The sequence below is a fragment of the Mytilus californianus genome, unplaced genomic scaffold, assembly GCF_021869535.1.
Source record: "Mytilus californianus isolate M0D057914Y unplaced genomic scaffold, xbMytCali1.0.p SCAF_3, whole genome shotgun sequence".
In the NCBI taxonomy this organism is placed as follows: Eukaryota; Metazoa; Mollusca; class Bivalvia; order Mytilida; family Mytilidae; genus Mytilus; species Mytilus californianus.
Window position 1 is genome coordinate 47,674,562 of NW_026262679.1, and position 19,993 is coordinate 47,694,554.

The 19,993-nt window shown below is 32.3% G+C and overlaps 2 protein-coding genes across 18 annotated transcripts in view; both read left to right on the top strand.

Moving 5' to 3' along the window:
• Positions 1 to 19,993, top strand: part of LOC127734719 (uncharacterized) — a 147,526-nt gene that overhangs the window by 82,041 nt on the left and 45,492 nt on the right. The gene's annotated exons all lie outside the window — the stretch shown is intronic.
• Positions 1 to 19,993, top strand: part of LOC127734718 (uncharacterized) — a 57,107-nt gene that overhangs the window by 6,233 nt on the left and 30,881 nt on the right. For 2 of the 5 annotated variants that reach the window (XM_052244732.1, XM_052244736.1), the window contains exon 1: positions 14,448 to 14,579. The exons of 2 other annotated variants lie outside the window; for them this stretch is intronic. In XM_052244732.1, coding sequence (XP_052100692.1) covers positions 14,515 to 14,579 — 65 coding nt within the window. In that variant the 5' untranslated portion in view covers positions 14,448 to 14,514. Of the gene's footprint in view, positions 1 to 14,441; positions 14,580 to 19,993 lie in introns of those variants that run through there. One more of the 5 variants, XM_052244734.1, reaches the window with a different exon arrangement.

Sequence of the window (19,993 nt, forward strand, 5' to 3'; positions counted from 1 at the left end):
ACCACATCTACTTGTTTTTATATTTTTATATTTCATAAGCAGAATTAAATAAGGCATTTAACAAACTAAAATCTGGTAAAAGTCCCGGACTAGATAATATTAGCAACAAAATGCTAAAGGCATCTCGATCTTATATTAATACAATTTTACCTAAACTTATTAATGCAGTTTTTACCATTGGTATATATCCCATATTCTGAGATTACTCTGACGTCCAACGGCTGTTTTGCCAGACAAGCTGGGGCCATGGGACGTCAGAGCTCGTCCCATATCAAAAAGGATGCGCCCCTTCGTTGCTTCTGGAGCCGACTGCCGGCCTTGGGTCCATATAAATCGGGCCTCAGTTTCACCTACCTGCCATTCTTTATTTTCTCATATTGAGACAGTTTTCACAGTGACCCATCGATTCCTGAATTTTAACTTTCATTTTAAAAAATTGTCACGTGACAACGAGAAAAAGTAAGCCCCAATGCATTATGGGAGCTGATTTATGCAATCAACCCTGATTCGATATAACCCGTATAATTCACTGCTCTACGATGGGAGAGTCGATCACGGGGAGGGACTGAATTATTCGGGTTAGGATCGAAATGAATACAATAATCTAACACCTCGTTCATTTACGATCCAAATAAGCTGAATGGCCGAGGATATTCCGACTGTTATCATGGTTGCTACTAAAAAGTTAAATCACATAAATACTGAACTCCGAGGAAAATTCAAACCGAAAAGTCCCTAATCAAATGGCAAAATCAAAAGCACAAACACATCAAACGAATGGACAAAAACTGTCATATTCCTGACTTGGTACAGGCATTTTCTTATGTAGAAAAATGGTGAATTGAACCTGGTTTTATAGCACTATACCTCTCACTTGTATGACAGTCGCATCAAATTCCATTATATTGACAACGATGTGTGAATAAAACAAACAGACATAAAAGGTAAAAATGTCAAAATAGGGATACAGCAGTCAACACCGTGTAACAATCTTAATCACAACAAAAACAAACAAATATTTAACAAAGAAGCACAAAAAAGCATATATCACCTTTAACAACATCGTTCATTGCTTATTTATTTTTGTATTTTAATTATGTATGCCAAATCAACCCATAAAGGATCGAGGGATTTTAAGCACTGGGACCGAATCGTAATTTTAACATTAACTCTGGTGTAGAATCGCGTGTTTGACGTCAGAATGTAAACGTCACACAGGTAGAGATATAAAATAATTTTGTCGTTCAAAGTATGCAAAAATTATAATAGAACAATAACACAATGGCGGGATGTTTAAAGTACAGAGACACGTACGTCATATGTATCAAAGAAACATATAACGTCACACGGACAAAGCACATCAGTAAACATGAAAAATAATACAAACAGCACAATGACGGGATGCATAAGTATAGAGCCACGTCAAATGTATATCATCAAAAACAGACTAAACATTAAAATTAATATTAATAAAAGTTTATTACCGAAATTAGCATGAACATTTGCATACTTCAGTCTCGAGGCCGCGAAGTCTCCCGTAACTTGACGTCTATTTGAAAATAAAAGTTAAAATGCAGGAATCGATAGGTCACTGTGAAAACTGTCCAAATATGAGACAATAAAGAGTGGCAGGTAGGTGAAACTTGCATAAATGAAGAGATAAATAAAAAATGAACAAACTGAGGCCCGATTTATATGGATCCAAGGCCGTCAGTTGGCCCCAGAAGCAACGACGGGACGCATCCATTTTGGACGGGCAAATATCCACTTTTTGATATGGGACGAGCTCTGACGTCCTACGGCCCCAGCTTGTCTGGCAAAACAGCCGTTGGACGTCAGAGTAATCTCGGACTATATATCCCAATGAATGGTTAAAAAGTTTTGTATGTCCAATATTTTAAGCAGAAGATACATGTAGAAAAAAACCTGAAAAAATTACAAGGGAATTGCTATATATAATAGCCTTGGTAAACTATTTAATTTGATATTAAACAACAGATTTGATAGTTTCTTCAAAGAAGGCCCGTACTTCAGACCATATCTTTGTATTAAGATGTTTAATTGAAAAATATTTGAAAACTGGTAACAAAAAATTTAAAGTTATACATTTGGGCATTATGTATAAATTGCAACTTTGTAATATCAATAATTATTTTTATAGAATATTGAAATCTATGTTTTCAAGTGATAGGTTATGTGTAAAAGTGGACAACAAAATGACAGAGTTTTTGTACAGCAGAGATTGGAGTAGGACAAGGAGATGTCTTGAGTCCATATTTATTCAAGTTTTTCATTAATGAACTTCCCACAATTTTACAAGAAAAATCAGATTCAGTTTGTTTAAATAACAAGATGATACCATGCCTGCTTTATGCAGATGATTTGGTTATGTTTTCAGAAACTAAGGTAGAGCTTCAAAACAAACTTGATATTTTACATATCCCTACATTTATTTGATCATTGTATAAAACCTATTATTCTATACGGTTGTGAGGATTGGGGAATTATTAATATAACTCTTTCATTGGATGTTGTTAACTTATCAAATATGATTTTTTTCACTCAAAATCTTTTAACTTAGTCATATCATGACAAATTGTATTGGCTGATGTAATAATTACTAGGTAAGTAGATTTGTGTTTTGTCAGATCCTTTTAAACAATACAGGATCTATATTTCGTTCTGATTGTAACCTGCAGGTATTCAACTAAAAGAAAAATGACTTTAACGGTAATAGTAATTATAAGTGATTCATGTCAAGGCTCGAATATGAATTTAAGGTTATTTATTCATTCATTGTTGTGTACAAGCATTGCGTGGACTCATGTGAGTCTTTTTGTCGCTATTTATTTTAAGATGGTGTTGTCAATTTATCGTCTTCAACAAATATATCATTGTCCTTTACGTTAACTATGGCTTTGAAGGTTAATTCAAAAAACCGCTTCGGACGAATACAATGTATTTCCATTTTTAACAGCTGAGAATAATAAAACAATATCAAGGATCAAAACAACATTGTCCTTCGTGTTAATAGTCCTAAACAGGTTGTTATCGATCTGATGAGTTATGGGGTTATTGGGAGGGTCGAGTGCTCACAAACATGTTTAACCCGCCACATTCTTTATGTGCTTGTCCCTAGTCAAGATCCTGTTGTTCAGAAGATGTTATTGGTTCAGGTCTGTCGCATTTGTTGCTTTTCGTAAATTGTTTGTAATGAATTGGCATAATCAACTTGTTTTCTCAATTGGAATATTTTTATATTTTTAATGTCGACTATATGGTATGGATTTACTCACTGTCGAAGGCCGCATGATGGCCTGTAATTGCTCACATTCATTTTATTTGAACTTTGGTGGATAGTTTTTTCATTTGCAATCATACTACATCTCCTTATTTCATATTGTCTACTCATTGATTACTAAAACGTGTAGTATTTGCAGCCTTCCATACACATTCTTTGGTCTACCTTTATGTGGAACGCCAGAGGAGGGACGACAGTCTAGGGTTGTGTGCAAATTTTTTAAGGTCACGTTGTACGTTTTCAGCTTCCGTTTGTCAATTTTAAATATTGAAAAAGATCAGTTTGTTCATGTTTTGATATCAAATGTACTCTTGCATTCATAGAAAATAAAGCAAGTTTTCTTATAGAAAGATTTATTGATGATCGGAAATAACTTTCACATAAAACATTTAATGAATTTTTACTTCTTTTTGATGAATTATATCATTAAAAATTATGTCACATAATGGCGGGAATTTTTATTTGATCTCTGTAAAAATGCAAGGCACAAACTTTTGTTAATATTTTGTTAGTTTGGTTTTATAGCTAGCTAAACCTCTCACTTGTATGACAGTCGCATAAAATTCCATTATATTGACAACGATGTGTGAGGAAAACAAACAGACATAATAGGTAAAAATGTCAAAAATATGGGTACGGCAGTCAACATTGTGTTATAATCTTAATCACTATAAAAACAAACAAATATGTCAACAAAGAAAAACAAAATGGCATATAGACAAAGCACATTATCAAAAACCAAAGACAAGAATATAAAAATTTACCATAGCACAGTAACACAATGACGGGATGTATCAGTACCGAGCCACGTCAAATGGATATTACCAAAAATAGACCAAACATTAAAAGTAATAATTTACAAAGACAAATAAAACATTACTATTACACGTTGTTAAAATGATAAACAATATCAGTACCTAGAATCTATACTTCAAGACCATCGTGTATTATTTGTGAAGTTGATACGGAATATTTATCAACAAAGTCTTGGTATCTTCCGATGAACTTTTTAAGAAAAAGGACGAGACGTTCCTTGACATATCCCTGGTTAATCAACTTTCATCTCAGATATTGGTAACGTTTTTCAAAGTCTGAGTAGCAGCTGCAAGCTTTTGAATACCGAATGAGTTTGGAAATGTATATCCCATATGCAGGTGAAGTTGGTATATTGCTACTAAGGTGGGGGAAATCAAAATCGTCTCGTTTGTCATAGATTCTGCTACTGAGATGACCGCTTATTTCAATTTCGAGGTATAAGTCTAAAAATGAGACAGAGGAAGCCGTGTCTGTTGTTTCTTTAATTTCTAGTTCTGGAGGATATATTAAAGGAACCCAATCAGAAAAGTTTGGATTGTTGATGGAAAGAACATCATCAATATATCTGAATGTGAAATTAAATGATCTGGCTTCTTTGATCTTCTTGTTTGTGACAAGTGTCTGAAGGAACTCCGACTCATATGAAAATAAAAAGAGGTCGACAAGAAGAGGCGACAGTTCGTTCCCATAGGAATACCGACAATTTGTTGAAAATGTCTACCTCCAAATTCAACAAATATGTTGTCAATCAGAAACTCCAGCATACTGATCACTTGTTCCTCTGTGTAGCATGTTTTATTTTTTTTGTTCACTTGTAACAAAATATGCCGTATTGTATCCCAAAGTAATAAATTTAAAGCGTATGCTATCATTTTTATGTTGAAAAGCATTATGGATTATTTCTTTTAGACCTTTTTTCAATTTCACATGGGGAATGGCGGTATACAGGGTTGAAAATCAAAAGTTTTGATAAAACTTATTTCAGAGAAAGATCGAGATTTAAAATTATCCAGAAGTTCTTTAGAGTTTTTTAGAATCCACATATGGTTAATATCACTACTCGATTAACATTTTCACAGTATCTCTGAAGACCCTCTTTCACTACGGACAGAATCTTTGTCAATCTAATGGACAATTCTTTCGTCGAACATGCAGATGAGTCCGCAATGTACTGTTGTTTCTGCAGAATTTTGTGAAGCTTAGGTATCCAATGCAAACAAGGTATGTCCTCCGATTTGCTGTTCCAAGTAATGTTCATTGAAGCCATGAAGGACTTATGATTCGCCAAAATCTCATCCTTGTCAAATGATATGTTTTTGTATGTGAGATTACTTGAGTGCTCATTTATTCCTCATTTTCTTTTACAAGATACTCATAGTAGTGCGCAGGAGCAACAACATACTTATCGTGAAGAGATGATAGACATTTCACAGCCTCTTTGTCTCTGAGAACGGACTTGGTCGATCATTCACACAGTTTTTTAACTTATGAATGCGACGTTTTATCAGAGACCTGATTGTTTTGACCCATTCTGACAAAGTGTCCAGTTCAACTTCTCGTTTAGCCCATGCTGTAGCGAAGTCCTCAATGGAATCATAATTATTTTGAAGTTATGATTCCAATTGATGTGTTGGGATTCTCTAAAATTAGGACCATGAGATATCACCTTTCGGAGATGTTCATGTTGAATTATGTTTAGATCCCCAGTAATAACATGGCCAGAGGGCCTGTAATTATAAGGCGAGTGGGGAACTGTCACATGTCAGAGGGTTTTTAAGGTATTGTTCCAAATCAAGGTCCTGCAATGCTTGCTTATAGTTAAATACTTTAGGTGCAATGGTTTTGGTGTAACTGTAGGATACAATAGGAACAGACTGATTTTGAAAATAAAGTGGATTTTAGATGTTACCTCCTTGTGATGTAGAACGTTGCTGATGTTGATTGCATCAAATCCTTTATTTGTAAACTGAACCGGAAGGAATTTCCTCTTTTCCGCATGTAAAGGTTCCGATCTTACTGGTTTGAAAAGACGGAAAAGAGCTACATCACAAATTATACTGACCAGTCTCTATATTGGAGAAAATGTATTTATGCATCCTTTGTCAAGTGCACAATCTCTCAAACATTTTAGAAAATTAAAAGGGAGTGAAAAAAGAATAGCTCTAATGTAATGTTACCCTAGCGGATGATGAAGATGTGAAAGAAGGTCATCAAAACTTTTAGATGGCGATCTCGTCGTTCCAGTGACAGTGACATAATTCATTTTTTACTTCATGTATGTCTAATATTTAAAAATTGTAATACATTAAATATTTGAAATATTTGGGGAAATATATATAGTTTCTTTACCCAACATTCATATTTTATAGAAGTAGTCGATACACAAGTTTAATATTTCAATGATAATCCTGTCGTGTTTTTTGTATAAATGTTAGATTAAACATGCTTTTGAGATTCATAAACAAAACTAATATGGGTGTTTTTAATAACCTATTATCAAACTATCCATTATTCACGGAAGAAAGAGTATCTATGTCTTCGTCTTATTTAAAAAAAAAACGTTTTTCCTTATCACGGTTTCCTTTACAATTACTGAGGTTAAAAAAGTTTAAATTATTGCTCTTTGATTGATTGATCATGAATTCTTTCAGTTTAGAAGAAATAAATTGATAGTAAAATTATCATTCATTTATTAGTACAATTTTTATTCAGTAGTTACTTTGTAATACAAGTCAAAGGTAAAAGCAATATCTAAATCAATTACGTAATATTCAGTCTACCCTTTACGAGTTTAATTGTATCCTCTTTTATTTAAAAAATCAAATCAATTACGAATAGTGAGAAAATTGACAACTTAGAGTTCCAATAAATTGTGCAGAATCATGCATGCTAAGCCATTCTAAAATCTGAGGTAGATAAAACCTATGTGTGTTGATTTAAGAATGATCTTACAATTTAGTGAACAGTTTCAGAGAGAAGCAGCATCATGATATAACTGGTGATACCTTACTTATAAATAATTTTACATTGGTTATTAAAGGGTAACATATTCTAATAATGCATTTTACGCCATGACAATTCCGTAAACTATTAAATTAATTTCAGCCAAAATATATCACATCACTTCACACAGTATTAGCCATTATTTAATTTTCAAATAAACTCATCGTCATAGTGGCAGTATAAAATCTTATTACATGTGTCAATTTGTATAATCTTTTAAAATTCATCTCATGTTTGAAATTCAAGGGACTGCTTTTGGTATGTAATCTGCAGCTTTACAAAAAGTAATACCATTGTAAAGTTTATGACTTAGTATTTTTTTGTCAACAAAGGAGTCTTGGTGGTCGTTTTTCTCTCAACATACCGGGGAACTACATATATATTTCATTGACCCCCGCATACAAGTTTTTTGAAAACAGTCGCCACACAAATTAAAGTATCAATAATTACTGGTGTCCTGTTTAGTAATTCATACCTGATTTACGTATAGATAATAATAATAATAAAAACGGATGGCTAATTACATAACCTCCTGTAAAAAAGCACAATAAAGAAATAGATTTGTATCTACCTTTATTTGCGTGTTAAAATCAGAACTTGTATTGTATAGATTTAGACTATTGAGTATTTTGGCAATTTGACCAATAAATGACACATTGAAGAAGTGTATTTCAGTGGGATTTCTAGTGACACTAGAACAATAGAAAAGTGACCTTTCTTATGAAAGAGATAGAAAAGGTAAAAAAAAAAGTAACACATAAAACTCGATATGCATAGGGATGAATATCTCTTAAAACATAAAAATCATGAAATAACTTTTATACACTATAAATAAAGTATTTTTTAAAGCTGAATGCCAAAACATGATATGTTTATGTTCAAAATTGAATATACAAATGAACTTTCGATGGTTTTTCCTTTCACTCAGTGACTAGTATTTTCTTAAAAACACCTAGTCAGTTCTTTTTAAAGATACTTCGATGCTGGATTGAAAGAAATTGCCAAATCAAGACACAAAGAAGATGACCTCTTAACAGTTCAACAGCAATGCACAAACTTTAGAAAAAACTCATTTATTTCATCTTGACATCCTTCTACAAAGCTGAGTTGCTCAATTTCTTTATTCATGAGCATTCTGAATTTACATGTAAACAAACCACAAACAAAATATTGAAAGACGTGGTTTTACTGACAATGGAGGCAACATTATTGATAAAAGAAATCTTCAAGATTTACAAAACATACCTAAAAAAAGCCTTCAGTTGGGCAATCTTATCTAATTATCTTTACAGATAAATTATGCAACACTAATGACACATTTAAGTTTGGGAATGATTTTATTCACAGAGACTGTTTCTCATTGATGTACATTTCTTTGCTCTTGTATTTTCTGAGTTCAAATTGGGAATTTCAAATTGCTGCATGAAAGAGACTAGCTCCACTTTTCTATGCATATGATCGTCATATGAACTTGAGAATCATTCCATAAAACATCCGTTTGATATCCTTTCAATGCCAGAAACTATCTATTACCCAGCTGAGAGCTAGTGGTTTTTCTGCCACAATTAAAAGGTAAAACTGGCTACAACTTGCACTGGATCAGGCACATGAATCTTACATCGATCTTGATGTTAAACAGTCAGTTAAAAGGCCCCCTCCAGAACTATGGATTCTATGTCAGTCGTCCTTCCATACAGAGCATTTCTGCAAAATAGTTTGAACATTCAATTAGGTGATAATAATATTATTTGGCAATCCAAATAGAACCTGAAAATATTAAACCAATGTTTAAACAGAGAAATGCCCTCCCTTTAATTCACATAGCAACACAAATAAAAAACTGCAAATCAGTTTTTTCCCCCGATAAAAATATATATCATGCAACATAATCAACTTTACAAATTGGGAGAAAATCAAGGTGTTCCAACCATCAAATAGTATTAAAAAAAATTAATGAAAGGATGACATGATTGCAAGTTTGAACCCTGACGACGCTGAAAATCAAAAATTCACGCATTTACCTATCATATGAAGATACGATAAGGTGATAAACTTAACAATTAATAATTTACCTGATTCATTATCATATTCACATTATGTTGACACGTCTTAGTTCGTCTGTGCTAGCTCATTTCAAACAAGCAAAACAATTACAGCATCATCCGTTTTTCCTTACCGATTGCCTCTAGTCAGAAGAGCGCATTGTTTAAAGGGGATGTAATATTTTGTCACCAGTTCGCGCACTGAGTTGAAAATGATTAATTGATCGTATTAACGTTTGTAAATTAAATATGAATGGGGATATTGCACATGAGTAGCCTCGATATTACGAAATGAAGTCGTTGAAAATGTGTTCATTTTTGGAAATTTTAGTTACAAATATATAGTGGTAAAGATTTAAGATAATGATTGGTAAAGGAAGGCCGATTTTAATAGTAAGAATTATTTTAAATTTTACTGTTTTTAGAAGAACGAAATTGCCAAAATGTATACTAACAAGACATCTTGAGTATTTTTTAGTCAGAGGAAAATATTTGAAAAGATTGTTTTTTCTTGTCATCTTTTTAAATGCATTCAGAAAAAAAATATGTGATGGGCAATATCTTAGATAAAAATCATCAGAGTGAATTTATTGTAATGGTAATTTTCAAATGTGATCTTTATTTCACTCTTGAATTCTTCCTAATGGAAAAAAGGTCGATATTAAAATTCTATCCAACAACTGATAGTAAAATTCTATAGTGGCTCTCAATAATGACGACTTCAGTATGATTGTACACTAAAGAGATTTATCCTGTCGAACTTACCTTAAAAAAAGCTAATACTAACAATAAACACTGCCCTTTCCTCGATCTTCCTTCGATCTTGATGTCTATATCTTTAACGGAAGCTTAAATATCATATGGAAAAAATGCTTTACCATTTCATACCATATATGGGAGTTGGCAAGCGCGCTCCTATCCCGGCTATCACAGGAGATACAGGCTGGACTCCTATACACATGAAAACTCAATGAAACATGATAAAACTATGATGTAACTTGTGTGAAATACCTGACTATAGGCGGTGCTGCAAAGCTTTTATGTTGGGCTTGAACATTTCCAACAGGTATATAAGAACATGGAGTAATGATGTAAAAACGATCATGACTAAATGTAATCTATTAGACGTGTATACCAACCTTAACTCAAAACGACGATCAACGACTCATATCATATCTTGTGTAAATGACAAAATCGTGGAACTGCATCAACAGCAGAGGATAAATGCGTTAGAAGATATGCCTATACTACGCACTTACAAAAACATTAAAACTGACTACAAGGCAGAGCCATACTTGAAAAAATGTTTATCAAGACAACAAAGGTCTCTGATAGCCTGGATGCGAAGTGGAACTTTACCTTTAGAGATCGACGCCTATGTAAAATGTGCAATTCCATAAAGGACGAATCCCATCTTTTGTTGTATTGTAAGCGCTATGATGAACAATTGAGAACAACACTAATCAATGACATCCGAGACATTTACAACATCGATTTAAATACGCTACCAGTGATCATTTACAGGAAGCTTGTTTCTAACTTTATTTTGAACTGTTTTACTATCAGACAATCTGTGGTCAATTGATATCGTGCCTTACTATATTTTCGTCTAAATTTAAACTATATTTATTTATTTATTTATTTTCTTTTCAATAATGGAAACATAATGTGTATCATATCATGACAGTGCATCATAAGCCTAATTGGCTGGCTGAAAATCACTTGTATATTTGAATATAATTGTTTGCTATAATTTAGGTTGCACTTTAATATCATTACAGAATTATTTGCTGGCAATTTTGTTTTTTTTAAAGGCAATTTTCCGTATACTGACTCAGTTCGTTTTAATAAATGTTTTATGTTTTATATTCATGTAGTGTTTTATATATTGTTTAGTGACGAAATGAAATAAATAAATATAAGAAACATGCGAAGTACACAACATTTAGACAGTAATTTCATCCAATCAAACATATGACACAAAAAGAGGATATCGAAATTTTAACTAAATTCGGGTTGTTTTCTCATCACCAATCAAGAAATTTCCTGTACGTACATTTTATCAAATGGTAGGCAATTAAACACAAGAAAACTTACCTTAAATACTGGATTATGAATATATATATATAAAGCATACAATGGTACGAAATGGTATACCTTATAATCTTCCATATGGTACAAAATGGTATAGATTATAATCTTTCAAATGGTACGAAATAGTCATGGTACAAAATGGTTATGGTACATAATGGTTTTTATTATAGTAAGAAATGGGTTGTACGAAATGGTTATGGTACGAAATGACTATGATTCGTATTTCAAATCCCATCTTTTATGGTAATATTCTATACAAAGTACAAATATGTCGATATTCACTTCAAAAGCTAACCTAACCTTTTAACAGACTTATTCAGAAGAGGTATAGCTACGATAATGTTGTCACTTCATTAAAAATGGCAATTTTGGAATTAATATTAATACAGTCATAAGGTCTTTACATCGGGAATAAACACATTTATTCTAAAACCAGTTGTTGGCATGATACGGGTTATGTTCTTCTCGTATAATGTATGATTGCGTGGTGTTTATTTATTTTGCATTGGCTAGAGGTATAGGGGGAAGGTTTAGATCTCACAAAACATGTTCAACCCCGCCTCATTTATGCGCCTGTCTCAATTTAAACTATATTTATTTATTTATTTATTTTCTTTTCAATAATGGAAACATAATGTGTATCATATCATGACAGTGCATCATAAGCCTATTTTGGCTGGCTGAAAATCACTTGTATATTTGAATATAATTGTTTGCTATAATTTAGGTTGCACTTTAATATCATTACAGAATTATTTGATGGCAATTTTGTTTTTTAAAGGCAATTTTCCGTATACTGACTCAGTTCGTTTTAATAAATGTTTTATGTTTTATATTCATGTAGTGTTTTATATATTGTTTAGTGACGAAATGAAATAAATAAATATAAGAAACATGCGAAGTACACAACATTTAGACAGTAATTTCATCCAATCAAACATATGACAAAAAAAAAGGATATCGAAATTTTAACTAAATTCGGGTTGTTTTCTCATTTCAAGTCAGAAACATCTAGCCTTTGTAAGTCTTGTGTGTTTTTTAAAAGTTTTAGTTCATTTATATGCTTTGGGGTTTGGTGTTTCGTCCAATTCGCTGAACTAATACACATTATTGTTTAGGGGCCAGCTGAAGTTCGCTTCAGGATGCGTGATTATTTTGCTGCGTTGAAGACACTTTCGTGGCCTTTGGATGTTTTCTGCTCTTTGGTCGGGTTGTTGTCTTTTTGACACAATCCCCGTTATCATTCTCAATTCTATTATTCAGTAGTTACCTTCTTTAACCAGTCTAACATTTTCAATTGGTATCTGTTCTTCTCTAATTTTATTATTATTATCCTTTTTTTTTAATTTAAATTTTATATTTAATACAAATTTATTAATTTATGAATCTATGATCGAGTTGGTATAGCCGATGAATTTTAAATGTGGTAGTCCAAATTTATAAATTGTAAGCGTCCAAACTGCTTTTCTGAATTACTCATAAAATTTTAAAAAAAAATATCAAGATTTTATAAATAGATAAAAAGGCTTGTTTTTTTAAGTACATGTATTAGGCTCATTATAAATACTACCGATAGTTTAGGAAGGGGCCCTAAAAAAATAAAATTAGAATACAAAATAAGTCAGATATAGTACCTGGATTATAGTGGCATTTTCTATACATAAACATTAAATTCATTGTTTCATCAAGTTCACTATAGAAGGGTGTATGTGTCTGTTCAAATAATGTTTTTATCATTATTGTTGATGATGATGATGATGATGATGATGATGATGATGATGATGATGATGATGATGATGATGATGATGATGATGATGATGATGATGATGATGATGATGATGATGATGATTATATATAGACCTAGTCCATATTTTAAAGGTGCTATATGACAAAGTCCCCAATTGCAAGAAGAAATGTCAATCTACCACGATACATTATTATGTCTCCAAGCACACGACAAACCGGACTGAATGTGAGCACGGTACCTCTAGACCACTGAGGTGATAACAAATATGAGATGGTTATATCCTTCTCATGAAAACACACTTCTACATTGATAATATGCAAATAGGATGTAAACCATGACTGGTTTTGAAAAAAGCATATTTGCCGGGGAAATTGATCAACAATTACAAACGCAATAAGAAAAATATATTGGAGAGAACACAAGTTGACTGATTCTATGATATATAACTTACTTCTTTCTTTTTAAAGGTCAATAAAAGTAAATCAAAGGACCCCCCCCCCCCAAAAAAAAAAAAAAAAAAAAAAAAATAAAATAAAGCTGTATTCTGCACCGAACATTGCACTGTCAAAATTTCATTTGAAATAACTATTGTTTCCGTCATTGTGTAATAAGTTTATGAGAATGTTATTTAATTAATTAATCCCGAAGGGTTTTTTTTCACTTCTTGATTCATACGATGTTTCTAAGGCATAACTGTGACCTTCAAATAAAAAAACAACGTTCTTTTTCGTTTACGAATACAAGTATATGATGTCATTTGATGTGTTATAATCTAATGGAGTTCTGGCGTATATGTAAATGAAACAGTAACCAAAAGACAAAAATAAACAAAAGACAACTAGATGTCAGCACAAAATAGTCAACAATAGACAGTGGTCCTAGTTTTTTTTATAACAATCTATTTGGAATATTAGAATAGAGTAAAACATGTAATGTACTTACTCTAATAGCAGACCAAACAAATGCTTGTACGTCAACGGACCCAGTGCAGATACATTATGTGTATTTAAACACATGGCAATATGAAGCTGTGGAAATCAATTGAGCAATATTATTTTAGCCGGACCTTGCAAATTGAAAATTATGCTGTATACATAACATTAAATTAACAAAACAATCAAAAATAAGGTTCCAAGATACAATATAAAATGACACTTTTCAAACAAATTCAACTTGTTCTTAAATGAAAGTAAACTCGTTGTAAACTCACTGTGTCGATTGGTAAATTTCTCATTAGCATATTTATATTTTATTTTTGGAAAATAACCATGCAAATGTTTTCTGACGTCAGAATTCTAGTGGTAACAACCTGTTTATACTGTGCCAAATATATTTATCTATCTACTATAAAACAAACCAATTGGATATTGATCACCGTGGGTGTGTTAAAAACTTTAAAGACTATATTATTCTTATAACATATGTACATAATTATGACAAAGAACTATAAATAAAGAAATTTTGCAACGTATTTGAAAAGAAACTCCTAGTAACCTGGATTTCCCACTTGTATGTATGTATTTTGCATGAATAGTAAAAGTAGGAATTCCATAACAACTAAAATTGATATTATCAGGTAAATGTCTTCTAAAGAACATCTGTGCATGTTGTTTTTCAGTTCATTTTTTCTGTTCTTATAAAGAAAGGTAAGCAGAACTTTTATAAACGTTTCAATGTAAAAGTCCGGTTGTCATGTTAAAACTAAAAAAAAGATACTTAGCTTATAATATATAATGCCGCTTGCTCGTTTTATTTCTCGCACTCAAATCAATGTAGTACTTGTAATAAAAAATTGAAAAAGATTGTTTTGGTCGTAAAGGCCCCACGAAAATATTTCAAATATATGAGTTTTAGATTTCGCTAAATTTGATAATGTTTATAACAATTAAAAAAAAATAACCGAGCCTACAAAATCATTTGGTCTCTTGTGAAGAGTTGTCTAATTGGCAATCATACCACATCGTCTTTTTAATAAGCATTTGAAACCACTATTCACAAGCTACATATTACGAAATCATCTGAGCTTACAATAATAATTTCAAACCACTATTTACATGATTCATATTATAATTTGCAGTCAATATTTAACGATATTATAACTAGTATGATTAATAGATAAATACAAGTCTTAGTATACAGGATGCACTAAATTAGGTTATAAAGCTTAATCCTTTTGAAAACGTTTCCTCCATTTTTTGATTAAAATGAAAGCAATTGAAATTGGAACTTACATTTTCTCAAACGCCAAAATTATATTACAAAATTTATTTAGATGATTTTCAACTTTTAAGAGAATTTCACTCGTTCCTACTTCTTTCAAGCCTTTTAAATTTATAATGTACTTTTGTATATTGTGTTTATGTATAAAGTAAAATAACACAAATACCGAACTCCGAGGCAAATTCTAAACGGAAAGTCACTTAGCAAATGGCAAAATCAAAAGCTCAAACACATCAAACGAATGAATAACAACTGTCATATTCCTGGCTTGGTACAGGCATTTTTTTATGTAGAAAATGGTGGATTAAACCTGGCATTATAGCTAGCTAAACCTCTCTCTTGTATGACAGTCGCATAAAATTCCATTATATTAACAACGATGTGTGAACAAAACAAACAGACATAATAGGTAAAAATGTCAAAAATAGGGATACAGCAGTCAACATTGTGTTATAATCTTAATGACTACAAAAACAGGCAAATATGTCAACAAAGACAAACAAAAAGGCATATAGACAAAGCACATTAGCAAAAACGAAAGACAAGAATACAAAAATTTACCATAGCACAACAACACAATGACGCGATGTACAAGTACCGAGCCACGTCAAATGAATCACTACAAAAACAAGCAAATATGTCAACAAAGACAAACAAAAATGTATAAAGACAAAGCACATTAGCAAAAACGAAAGACAAGAATACAAAAAGTACCATAGCACAACAACACAATGACGGGATGTACAAGTACTGAGCCACGCAAAATAGATACTGCAAAAAATAGGCTAAATAGTAAAAGTAATGAATTACAAAGACTAATAAAAGAATACTATAACACGTTATTAAGTTGATTAACAACGTCAGTACCTAGAATCTATACTTCAAGACCATCGAGTATTATTTGTGAAGTTGATACGGAATGTAAATCAACAAGGTCTTGGTATCTTCCGATGAACTTTTTTAGAAAAAGGACGAGACGTTCTTTGACATACCCTTGGTTCATCAACTTTCTGCTCAGAGACTGGTGACGTTTTACCAGGTCTGAGTAGCAGCTGCAAGCTCTTGAATACCGAATGAGTTTGGAAATGTATATCCCATATGCAGGTGAAAATGGTATATTGCTACTAAGGTGGGGGAAATTGATAATTTCAAAATTAAAATTATCTCGTTTGTCATAGATTCTGGTACTGAGATGACTGCTTATGTCAAATTCGAGGTATAGGTCTAAAAATGAGGCAGAGGAAGCCGTGTCTGTTATTTCTTTAATTTTTTGTTCTTCAGGATATATTAATGGAACCCAATCAGAAAAGTTTGAATTGTTAATGGAAAGAACATCATCAATATATATGAATGTGAAATTAAATGATCTGGCTTCTTTGATCTTCTTGTTTTTGAAAAGTGTCTGAAGGAACTCCGACTCATATGAAAATAAGAAGAGGTCGGCAAGTAGAGGCGCACAGTTCCTTCCCATAGGAATGCCGACAATTTGTTGAAAAAGTCTACCTCCAAATTCAACAAATATGTTGTCAATAAGAAACTCCAGCATACTGATCACTTGCTCCTATGTGTAGCATGTTTTACCTTTTTGTTCACTTTTAACAAAATATGCCGTTTTGATATCCTAAAGTGATAATTTAAAGCGTATGCTACCATTTTTATGTTGAAACGCATTGTGGATTATTTCTTTTAGACGATTTTTCATTTTCACATGGGGAATGGTGGTATGCAGGGTTGAAAAATCAAAAGTTTTGATAGAACTTATTTGTAGTCAGCACTTCTGTGTTGACTTGAGTTATCATTGATATGTTCATAATTATAAATTAACTGTTTACAAAACTTTGAAGATTTGAAAAACTAATGCTTTTCTACCTCAGGAATAGATTACCTTAGCTGTGTTTTTCAAAACTTTTAGGAATATTTGGTCCTTAATGCTCTTCAACTTCGTACTTTATTTGGCCGTTTAAACATTTTTTGATTCGAGCGTCACTGATGAGTCTTTTGTAGACGAAACGCGCGTCTAACGCAAATATAAAATTTCAATCCTGGTATCTATGATGAGTTTATTTTACCAGAAAGATCGAGATTTAAAATTATCCAGAAGTTCTTTAGAGTTTTTTAGAATCCACACATGGTTAATACCACTACGCGAGTAAACAGTTTCACAGTATTACTGAAGATCCTCTTTCACTGCGGACATAATCTTTGTCAATCTAATGGACAATTCTTTAGTCAAACATGCAGATGAGCCGGCAATGTACCGTTGTTTGTACGGAATTTTGTTAAGCTTAGGTATCCAATACAAACAAGGTAAGTCCTCCGATTTGCTGTTCAATGTAATATTCAATGAAGCCATGAAGGACTTATGATTCGCCAAAATCTCATCCTTGTCAAATGATATGTTTTTGTATGTGGGATTTCCTGAGGGCTCATTTATTTCTAATTCTTTTACAAGACATTCGTAGTAGCACGATTTACATACAAAGACAATATTATTTGACTCTTTGACCGCAGGAACAACAACATACTAATCGTGAAGAGATGATAGACATTTCACATCCTCTGTGTCTCTGAAAACGGACTTCGGTCGATCATTCACACAGTTTTTCAACTTATGAATGCGACGTTTTATCAGAGACCTGATTGTTTTGACCCATTCTGACAAAGTGTCCAGTTCGTCTCGTTTAGCCCATGCTCTAGCATAGTCCTCAATGGAATCCATAAATAATTTGAAGTTATGGTTCCAATTGATGTGTTGGGGTTCTCTAAACTTAGGACCATGAGATATCACCTTTCGGAGATGTTCATGTTGAATTATGTTTAGATCCCCAGTAATAACATGGTCAGAGGGACTGTAAATATAAGGCGAGTGTTTTATTTATATAGTTATTTAAGAGATTCAGTTATTCAAGTCCTTACTTATTTCTTGAATCAACACAGAATGTATAAAATAAGTATGAAATAAAGGATTATCACAATTTCAAGTGATTTTATCTTTGGAGCTTATGTTACAGAAATTCTATATTTTACACATTGATAATTATTGGTCACGAGTCAGAAGAGAGGCAAAAATAAGCAATGGGATATTCATAAGTTGGACACGAACTGACAATGCTACGACAAAAAAAGGTTAATTAGGACAAACAACAACATAATGAAAAAGAATAAGCAACACCAACCCCGACAGAAACTGAGGTTGATCTCAGAGGTTCCCCGGAAGGATAAACAGGTCTTGCTCCACATGTGGAACCCGTCGTGTTTCTTTTGTTAGTACAAAACCCTGTGATCAATCTCATTTGGTTTGTAACATTCGAGGAAAAGAGGACAGAATTGGAATGACGACAATTGCATCATATCCGTCATCATCTGCAAAACAGATATTCCATAATTGTCAACCAACTTGTGATAGCGTCCGCACGTTTTTTAACGAGATGATTTTAACTTTACCACTTGGAAGTCTTGGTTTAATAATTTTTTTGTAAGCAGCAACCCTCTATCAAGGATTTCATGATAGGAAATACAAGCTCTTGAAAATCAGCTTATTTCCCTATCAAATGGGAAATATATATTCCATATGCAGGGTCAATAGTTCAAAAAGGTGCAGTTTTGATTGTTATAATTTTATAATAATTTTCCTATATGAGTTTTTACAATCATTTATTGTTAATATTTCGTTTACAATGGTTTCAATGAACAAGTTATTAATCTATAAGATTTAAACATCGGTAAACTAATGTTGCCTTAAGTAATCAGATGACGACTAATATCTTTCAATCGTTGTAACCGCAAATCCGTCCTCTTTTCTTCGTACTTGACCTACCGAATTAGACTTTTCACCGTGTTTGCACATACGTGAGAAGTATCAAAGTACCTTTCATGAGCACCTGAGATCATCCCCGATTTCTGATGGGGTTCGTGTTGCTCAGTCTTTAGTTTCTATGTTGTGTTTTGTGTACTGTTGTTTGTCTTTTTCGTGTTTTGCCATGACATTGTCAGTTTGGTTTTGATTTATGAGTTTGAATATCCATTCGGTATCTCTTTTACAAATTTACAAATATTGCTCTTTTTCTAAACTTATACTAAATAAAGAACAGTACCAAATAAAAAATATATATATGTTTATCAAAATAGCGGATGAATCTCTTTAATTTAACAGTAGGAACATCCAAACAATAAAGTACATTCATCAAAGAATAATACAGAGAAATTGCTAGAATATTTTGCACTCGTTTCCGTTTTCATACATTTTTGAGTTTTTCTTCATGCTTTGGTATTATATCTTGATAGCTAAAACAAAATACACATTTAAAATTACGATAATGAAATGTAATTCTGAAAAAATATTTATATATTTTCAGGGAATCAGACATGCAGTTATTAAGCCCATGTTCATGCATGTGTCTACGTTGTAACCGCAAATCCGTCCTCTTTTCTTCGTACTTGACCTTCCGAATTAGACTTTTCACCGTGTTTGCACATACGTGAGAAGTATCAAAGTACCTTTCATGAGCACCTGAGATCATCCCCGATTTCTGATGGGGTTCGTGTTGCTCAGTCTTTAGTTTCTATGTTGTGTTTTGTGTACTGTTGTTTGTCTTTTTCGTGTTTTGCCATGACATTGTCAGTTTGGTTTTGATTTATGAGTTTGAATATCCATTCGGTATCTCTTTTACAAATTTACAAATATTGCTCTTTTTCTAAACTTATACTAAATAAAGAACAGTACCAAATAAAAAATATATATATGTTTATCAAAATAGCGGATAAATCTCT